At 38.9% G+C, this 9,790-nt stretch overlaps 1 protein-coding gene across 2 annotated transcripts in view; it reads left to right on the top strand.

The window, feature by feature from the left end:
- The window catches only part of USP42 (ubiquitin specific peptidase 42), a 19,329-nt gene extending 10,982 nt beyond the window's left edge, over positions 1 to 8,347 (top strand). Inside the window, exons 10-15 of one of the 2 annotated variants that reach the window (XR_002096530.1) lie at positions 2,454 to 2,554; positions 2,972 to 3,116; positions 3,491 to 4,252; positions 5,186 to 5,274; positions 6,070 to 7,482; positions 8,019 to 8,347. Coding sequence is in view for 1 of the 2 variants with exons in the window: in XM_019512870.1 (XP_019368415.1) it covers positions 2,454 to 2,554; positions 2,972 to 3,116; positions 3,491 to 4,252; positions 5,186 to 5,274; positions 6,070 to 7,348 (2,376 nt within the window). In the remaining variant the exon portion in view is untranslated. The other variant, XM_019512870.1, reaches the window with a different exon arrangement.
- The last annotated feature ends 1,443 nt before the right edge of the window (positions 8,348 to 9,790 follow it).

Raw genomic sequence — 9,790 nt, 5'->3', positions numbered from 1 at the left:
TACCTTCCATATCCAGTAGCATCCCTGTAGAACTAACAACTATGTGGGTCTGATCCATTTAGTTGCATCACTGAACTGAGAAGGTTTTTAGTCCCTACTAATTATGGATTTTTTTTTTTGTTCTTTTTTTTCCTTTTTTTAAGGTATCTCAGGTAGTCCTAGTGTTACTGGGATTTCCTATGCAATCCCTCTTGGCTCTAGGCCATTCCTGTGCAATCTTTAGTACTACCAACACACTTCTCCCTCTCAGGTGGATCATCAATGCTTCCAGGAAGTACTGTTGCTGGCAGGAAATGCTGATTTTTTTCCCAGAAGGTTTCTCCTGCAAAAGGGCCTTCCTTTAATAAACAAGGTTTGTAGGTTGTGTAAATGTAGGCATTGGCAAATGTGCAAAAATGTTACTATGACTCCTGGGATTTTCCTTTTGCTGGAGATTTTTCTGCCCATAATTATTCAAGTCAGCAAAATTATGCGGACTCTTTCTAGATTTTTTTGTTGTTTTAAAGAGTATTTTCAAAGCTAACTGGTTCCTCTGCATGTGTCTTTGTCTGTCTGTGTAGTTTATAGCCTCATTGGGACAGGGATGGTGGTTTCCTTTGTCTCTGACAGAGCACTATGCCAGTACTTAACAAATTATAAATACGTATTGGTGGTCCTCACCATGGAACTTCAGAAGTCTTCAGTGGGCTCACTTTATTACTTTTTCTTTTTTCTTTTTTTCTTTTTTTTTTTAACAATTGCCACTGCTGTGGCTTCCTCTCCTGGTGAAGTCTGAGGTGCCTTTTCATCCCAAAATGAAAATGCCAAAAGTTTTTTTTTTGTTTGTTTGTTTCAGAAGCAACTATGATAGTATAATTAAGTTAAGAAATGGCTATACTTTATCTCTAAATTGCTGTCTACTGCCTTTTTGCATTAACTTTTGGGAGTTAGAAGTAGTGAAAGGTTTCATAGTTAATATTTGAATAACAAAGATACTGAAGAAATAATTGGATGTCCAGCATGTTGTAACACTTGGGATCTCAAAAGCTTGTCAGATTTGGAAATGCTTTCTTAGATGAGTATGCTTGCTGAAGTAGAGAACTTCCAATTGCTAGCCCTGGACCAGTTACACTGATCTATCAGCGTCCTTTATGCTGTTTCCTTTTGAACTTTGGCTCCTTTTTTCCCTTTTCCTTGGTTCTGTTATTTTTATCTCACTGCTGCTGGGTCTGTAGTTTTATGTGAAGTTAACAAAAGCAATTTTAAATTAAAGAATATCGGCTGTCATCTTCCTTTAATATATTGATGTAAATTAATCCCTTCTTTCAGCTTCATATGTGGTTGTATTCCTGGTAAGGCGCTAAGTATCTTCCTCCAATAGTAAATTTTTAAACTAAATATTTTTGCAGAAGTTGAGTCTTTGCTCAGCCAAAAATAAGCTCCTTTCATAGTTTTTAGTTTTGTTTTATCCTGCTCCTTTTCTCCTAGAAGACAAGCAGGACTAGTAGAAGTTAGCAATACCTCCTTGTTTGGGAACAAATTAACTCAACTCTAGAACCCGATTTTTTTCTCTTTATGCAGCACTGAGTAAACGTTGCTCTCCAGGGTTGGCTGTAAAATAAATACTTATGACAGTGACCCACCCTTAATACCTCTTTCCCTCAGGACCAATAAAGTTGCAGCACTTTTTGGCAAAGTGCCTATAGTATGATGTGATGAGTCACATGACTGAACATGAGTTGGTTTTCTGGAGTTGAACACTGCTAGGAAGATAGAGGTTGCCATGTCTTATTGAATCAATGTCCTATTCAATCCAATATCCTATTTTTGACAGTAGCCAGTACTAGGTGCTAGCAAGATACACGCACAGAGACCCAACTGCAGACCAGCTTGACTTTGGGGCAGTCTCTTTCTGATCTCCCTGGTGAGGGGGTGGTTTGTAATCTGAAGTAAGATCTAGATCCCTTATAATAATCTGTGAGTATTCTCATCTAGGTAAAGCATTATTCCTCTGAATCATTGTAAGCTCTTGGTGTCAATATGTTAGGACAATGAGTTCTACAGATTGTGCTGGGCTTTAGACAAAATCCTCTTATCAGTATGTGAATTCACTGTTGATTTTATTTGATCTCCCCTTGCTCTTGTGTTTGAGACAGTTCTGTGGATCCTTATAGGGGTGGTGTTTTAGCCAGCAGATCCTCTAAACAATTAACTGCCTCTAAGAACAGCTCCTTTTCTAGAATAAAATCTGCACTGGTGAAGAGAAACATTCACTAACAACTATCAGTGGTAACTAATATCTTTAGATAATTGTACGCTAATATCTTAGGAATGAGGCTATATTATGGGGTGCTTTTTGCTCTGTTGTAGTTGAACAGTGACCTCTATTGTTTTGGGGTTTTTGTTTTGTTTGGGGTTTTTTTAGCAAATATGTTGTAAATAATCTAAAAAATGTCATTGCCTTTTATTTTCAGAGTTGTAATGCACAGTGGTACCAGATGAATGATTCCATTGTAGCCATCACTGATATCAGAACTGTCCTGAATCAGCAAGCTTACATGCTTTTTTATATCAGGTAATAATAATTACTAAAATGTATTCAAAATTCAGTTATTTTCCTGTCCCTCTCATTTTTCTTATTCTTCTGCCTGAAGTGTTGTCCCTGAAGTCCTGGTGTTTTAAGTCACTGTTCAGCCTAAACTGTTGAGCTAGTATAAATTGCTTAACATTATCTGCCACGCTCTAGCTGGCTACTTGGTGGGTGAAGCGAGTCTAGTACAGATAAAACCCTTCGAATCAGCTATACATAATCAGCTGAGGGAGGGGAAGAATTGGGAGACTGAGTTGTTAATGGGGTAAGAAGGTATTTTAGGTCTGTTACCTAATTTTATTTGTCTTAGTTGGGGTCTCTAGTATTTCATATAAACTACTGTATAAATTAGATGTGTTGGGCACAAAGAACAAATCTCAGTAAATATTATCATTTCTGCAGGTCCTCTGATGTGAAAAATGGAGAACTCATTTATTCCATTCCAGGACAGTCTTCTCCCCGTCCAGCTATCAGTCAGCGGGTAGTTAATAGCAAGCAAACTGTATCAGGATTTATTGGACCACAGCTTCCTCCCCACCTGATTAAGGTAATACTTTAGGTCAGGGTCAACAACCTTTTCCTGAAGCAGGCTGGAGTTTGCTAACTACCCCCTACCACAGTTGCAGATCTCCACCCTGTCCCCTGAGGTCTGAGCTGCCTGCACTTACCCTGCTTTGCTTAGGTGAGGATAAGCCCAGGGATGGGCGGCTCAGTGCAGCTGCCCAATCCCATGTGCCATCTCGGGCCACTGGAGTGAACTTTTGCCCCTGGATCCAGCCCATGGGCCATAGGTTGCCCACCTCTGCTTTAGCTAGATTTTATATACATGCCAAAAACATCAGTCAAGACTATTATGTTTTGGGATGTCAGCTTTGTGTATTTACATGAAATCACACTAAAATGTATCCTTTTTAATTACAGACTTCTGGCCATTTAAATGGAACTGGGTCACTAAAAGAAACTCCAAGCAGTTCTGTGGTGTGTGCTAGCAATGTTACCCTAACCAGGCCAAATTCGGCGCCTCCTTCAACTTCCATTCAAAACTGGACAATTAACAGACCCACTATTCCTGATCCTTCAAAAAAACAGAAGATTACTATCAGTATTCACAACAAACTGCCTGCTCGCCAAAGCCTGGCCCAACCCAATCTTCATAACAGCTCTTTGGAGAGTCTGAGCAAGCCTGTTCCTTCATCCACCATTACTAATTCCTCTGCAGTACAGTCTACCTCAAGTGCTTCTACAATGTCAGTTGCTACTAAAGTACCTAAACAATTGGCTACTAGTGAAGCTTGTTCTAAAGCAGTACTGAATGGCAAGTCTAAGCTAAGCTCCAGCACATTGGTCCCTTATGGTGCAGAATCTTCAGAAGAATCTGATGAAGATTCAAAGGCATTAGTTAAGGAGAATGGACACAAGAAACCTGTAAATGGAATTTTGATTGGAAGTGTAGCTAGTTCATTGCAGAATTCCTGTTCTTCCTATCAAGATGCTGAAAAGGAGGTACCCCAGCATGAACTGCCAAAAACTGACAGAGTCAATGGTGACAAAGTCAATGGTGCTATTTGTCTAGATAATAATTCTAAAGACAATGGTTTGAAACTTGATGATTCCACTTGCCAAACCAAGGCTCTTAAAACTACAGAGACTTTCTTTCCTAAAATGAATGGATTGCATGGAAAAGTGAGTTATGTTTGTTTGAGCTAGAATTTCTTTTTGCAGCAGATTATAAATATTATTATCTGTTCTAAGACTACAGTTGTTCTAGATGACTTGTTAGAAACATGAATGTTAATGTGGAGCTTTAAAACACTGAAGTGCTGTCGGTGTGGTACCAAAGTTTGTACAGGGTCATTGTATTATTTGATGTGCAGTCTTTCTGTTAGGAGATCTTGACCGCTTCTGACTGTTAATGAGTCCATTTCCATGAATAGTACTCTTACCAGAATCTTGAGCAGATTCTTTTGTTGATATTGCTCATCTTCAATTCTGCTGAAGTTGCCAGTGTATATTATTCTGATGTATTTCACTGTTTAAATTGTGAGTTAATGAATTGTCAGGTATATACAGGCATTATATTTAGATCAGCCTAACCAGAATGAGGTTGATTTAATGCCCAATTGTGCAGCATTCAGGAGGTTTAATTTGGACAAAAAATGGCATGCCCAATCTAAATTAGTGCACCTGAGTGGATGCATGAACTCTAGATCGACATTGGGTTAACCCAATCTCCTGAACACCTGTGAATGTCCACAGTGCAGCCCCAGAACTGTGCTAATTTCACCCTGCCCCCACAGACCCACATCCTTCCCAGTCCCACCCACCTGCCCACATACCAATTTCCTTTTGTCAGGCTCCCCCCCTGCAGCTCCTGAGAGTAGCAAACAGCAAACTATTGCATGTGCCACTCCTGGTCTAGGTGGGTTAAGATGAGAGCTAGACCAGTTGCAGAAAATTCCTCTTTGCACCCTTGGGATGCTGCACCAACAATAATCTAAGTAAGAGTTTTTCGAGCACTTTAAATATTGTAAAGTATTCTGGAATCCTTTGATTAAGATGTTATAAGTGATCCAATCACTATTCTTTCTATATATTAACATATCTTTTTAATTGTAGATGTGTGCAACTCTGCCTTCAGTCCCTGAAGATAAAATCTTAGAATCATTCAAATTCAGCCAGGTGAAAACTTCATCAGAGGAAATAAGGTAAAATAATAATCATTTCATACAATTTTTTTGAATTTATCTAATTATTGGTACTATTTAAATGAAAAGTTTTAGGTCAGTGCAGGAATATTGTACTGAACGTAAAGATGGAAAGAACAGAACCTGGTATTGGCACTGCAAATTCATTTCAGTATTTAAACGATATTGCTGCCTCCCAAAAAACTTCAGAAAACATTCGGCATAAAAACCATTCTCTTGCTTTTAGTATTTTCTGCAATAGCCTTGCTTTCTTACCACTCCCAAGGATGCGTGTTGAACATGATACCTTTTATTAGTGTGGTATGACCTTTTTCCTACCCTGTTTCTAAAACTGGATAGTCATATCTCCAAAAAGACATGAACATACAGCAATGAGAGGGGGAAGCAAAAGCATCAGTATGAGAAGCATCATGACAATGGAATGAAATAAAAACTAATACATAGTGAGAAAAGTAGCTGTTTAAGAACAATTCCAGTTGTTCTACACTCTCTGGTTAGGAGTGAGTGTAAATTCTTGACACCTGTATTTTGGTAGGAAGGAAGAAACTCACTATATTACCATACAATATTTCTTGTTTCCTTGGGGAACCGCAAAGGGGAGGATGTTTGGCTCTAGTTATAAGACAGCAGTGAAGAGATGGACAGCATATAAAACAGCCTTCCTCTGGAGCTGAGGAAGGAGATTGAATGTCTTCCAGGAACAGTTAGCTCCTTCCCACTTTATTTACTTGTAGCAGACATCTTACAGAATATTGTCTATTTCTGCTGAAAAGTCACGTTTCTCTCTTTGTGCAGTATAACTGGAACTGAAAAAACTGATCGCAGTATTCCCAACGATTGCTGCAACAGCCAGAGTCCCTTTGCTGCATCAGCTCCTGAGACCATTTCTACCAAAGAAGGAATTGTAGAGAATACTGTGGCGAAAAAGGAGGAGGATCATTCTGACATCATTGATCAGCATAAAGCTAAGAAGAGAACCTTGGGCACTGAAGAGGAACATGCTCTTGAGGAGCCTGCGGATAAGGCAAGAGGACCAAAAGAAGCAAAGGTGATGTTAAAGGAGACTCCTCTGCACATCAAAGGGCCTGCTGAGACTGTAGAGAAACTGGGACAAAGCTCCCTCATAAGGTCTGACAGTGAATGTAATTCCAAAAAACTTTCTACCTTAAACGTTATAGACAAATGCCAAGAAACAAAGCACAGTGCTAGTGACTATTCAGAGGGACAGAGTGCTATGGACTCTCCTACAAAACTGAGCAAGGTTCTAGAGAGCTATTCTAAGGAAAATGAGGGACTGAACGATAATGACAAACTTGGAGAAGACAAAGAAAGACAAAAACTTCAGACGCATTCTCCAAGTAAAGAAAAGGTCTGCACCACCAAGAAGATGGAGAGGGAGCACTACTGTAAAAAGAGACGGCACTCTGAAAACGAGGAGAAACTGGACAGTCGTGACTCCAGAAAGAGACGAACGTACAGCAGTGAGAGGGGGAAGCAAGATCATCACTACAAGAAGCACCATGACAATGGAAGCAAATACAAACTCATGCATAATGAAAGAAGCAGCAGAAGCTCAGGAAGATATCCTGATTACAGATCCCACAGCAGAGAACAAAACGATAAGGATGGGGGTTGGTGTTATCTTCCTAAGAGAGACGGCTCTTGGAATAGAGAGAGGTATTACCAAGACATCCCACGAAGGTGGGACAAAGGTAGATATTACTATGATTATTATCCTTTCCATGCACCAAGAGACAATCGAGAGAGAAAGTTCTCTCACGTGGACAGAGAGTATGAGAAACCAAGCCACATTTATGACCCTAGGTCATACAAGGACTATTACTACAAGACGCGATGGATTCATGAGCCAGCCACTAAGGAGAGAGAGAAACGCAACTTCAGCAGCTCCAAAGGAGACTTTCACCATTGCCCAGCACCACCCCAGCATTCTGAAAAGTATTCCTCAGAGAAAAGTGCACCCACAGCTGGAGAAAACACTTCCAGTTTTGAGACTTCTTGCCTCAAATACGAGGACGTAAAGGACAGAAAAAGAAGATGCCCTATTGGAGACTAGAGTGACAGTGAGGCAGAAAGGGAGCGCAAAAAGACCCTTCAGCGTGAGCCTTCGGAGGAGCAAAAGGTGAAAAAACACAAGAAATCAAAGAAAAAGAAAAAGTCCAAAGACAAACACAGAGAGAAAGATAGCAGGTAACCCAGAAAGAATTTGTCGCTGTGGTTCAAGAAACTGTTTTAGCAATTTTATTTTGGGGTATTTTCCTTTCTTCTCTTGCTTCCAAGTCCATTGAATTGTAGAAGTACTATTATGTACTAATTATCAGTTTTGGTTTTAAAGTTTTAAAAACTGCTGCCAGATCTTTCTTCTGAGTGCTTCCTAATTCTCCTAGATAAACAGGAGAACTTTTCTATATGCACTTTTTTCAAACTGCTCCTTATTTTATAGACTGCAGTCATATTTCTTCTTCTGCCTAACATCTCAGCCCAGCTGAAGAGACCTAAGCCTTTCCATCCTCCTTTGTCTTTGTTACCATTACTTGAACATCACTCCACTGCTTTAAGCAGAGCATCAAAGGAGTTAAGAAAAGAAGATATGGTTTCTTATTTTGAGTTTGTTCTGCCAAATTTTAATAGATTGTAGCCAAGTCTAGATTTTTTTTTCTCTCTACAAATGGTTAGATGCCTTCTAAATTTTCTGTTTTCTTGGTTTTGGGGGTGGGTTTCTTCAGACATTACCAGGATTCAGATGCATCTATGACCCTTTCCGATGCTGAGATTTACAAACATAAGAAAAAGAAGAAAAAGAAGAAAAAGCATGCAAAGAGATCTGAGGGCTTCTTTGAACATGCAGCTCCTCATGCTCAGAAGCAGGATAGCTCCGAGATGAACAGGACATGGGAGAAGAAAGAGGACTCCGATCTTACAGATGACACTCCAGTTGAGGAGCATGGACGACATGGGTACGAACGTTTACATGAAGAGGATGCAAATTCTTCCCTTAAAAAGAAATGCTTAGAAGGAGGCAAGGAAAATAGTTATCCTGTATCTAGAGAGGATAGTAAAGGTAAGAGGCTAGAGAAGTTAACAGGACTTCTTTTTATTCAAATAAAGGAAAACATCCAAAGCCATTTAAAGTGCTGTGTATTAGTACTTGTACAGCATGTTACAACTCCAAATGTTTGATAAGCTGAAAAAGGCAACTGTAATGGCAGCCACATTCAGTAAATTGCTGACCACTGACTACCTACTCAAAATAGTACTAGTTAGGAATAACTCTTTATGTGGGGCTTGTTAACATGAAGTATTTTTCTGTTTCAGCTACCATCCTGCCTTCTCATAAGGACCATGGACAGACAGCTGTTAAATCTTTGGATGGCACCTTTGCATACACTGATGAAACTAGATGGAAAGTATGTTGAGTTCCTCTGACTGTTCTGATTGCATACTTATTTTGTAGTAGCACAAGTAAATAAGTTGAAAAAATATCCTCTAGGCTTTCAGAGCATAATTGGTCCAATTTCCCCTTAGTTTGTAATAAGACAAATCTACTTCACTGTATGGGAGATGCACAAAAAAAATCCAACTCTTGGATAGTTAGCATAATTCATGTTGGACTGACTTATAAGTATATGGTTGTAATTATATCATATTATTTAAAAATGGATATAATTGTGTGTATATATTGTAAATCATACTCATATAATCATGATTGTTATAAAGTGATAATTAGTCCTATTAACCCTTTGGAACCAGGAGTAGGTATGAAGCACTATACACCATATAGATCTAAATATCAAAATGTTGATTGACCAAATTTTCTGCTGCTTGTTCTAAACTTTAGGTGTCATGAATATGTTTGTAAGGAAAAATTATTTTAAAATCCATATTCTCTAATAATGATACTAGATAGTCCTGCACATTCAAACACCTTTATAAACAAACAGATAATAATACAGTTATTTACTTTTAACATTGCTGGCTTTACGCACATAATAATGGAAGTGGTATGAGTTCAAGAAGTAATTTTCAAAGTGATTAAAATATTTTTCCAGTATCTCCTCTATAACCATTACAGTAGTGCTCTGTGAAATACCAGCTGAACTCTACTGGCAAGACATCAGTTTGTTTAACTAAAACCAAAAAAACTCTCTCTTGTAGGTGAGTGGAAAGCTGTCCTTGCAGGAAAAACTCGCTAGCCACAGGCAAGTTGTACTTTTAAATCTCTCTATGTTATATATACACACATTGGGCAGCTGGGATGGGAGAGAAGCACATTTAAGTGCTTGGATGCCATCTGTATAACTTGGAAAGGGGTAGACAGTGATTGTTAGTGCCCTCTACTGGCCAAGCACAGAAAATGACGAGAGTTTCTGCTGGTCTGAAGCAAGCGCTATGCTACTTAGTAGCTGAGTTAATTTTCAAGACTTGGAATTCTTTAAACTGAAATCAGTTGTAGTGAATCTTCTAATCTTTCTGGTTGGAATGATTCAATCTCCAGTGT

This window comes from Gavialis gangeticus, unplaced genomic scaffold (assembly GCF_001723915.1).
Source record: "Gavialis gangeticus isolate Ggan-Ray unplaced genomic scaffold, GavGan_comp1, whole genome shotgun sequence".
Taxonomy (NCBI): Eukaryota; Metazoa; Chordata; order Crocodylia; family Gavialidae; genus Gavialis; species Gavialis gangeticus.
This window is presented reverse-complemented; position numbering and strand designations above follow the sequence as displayed.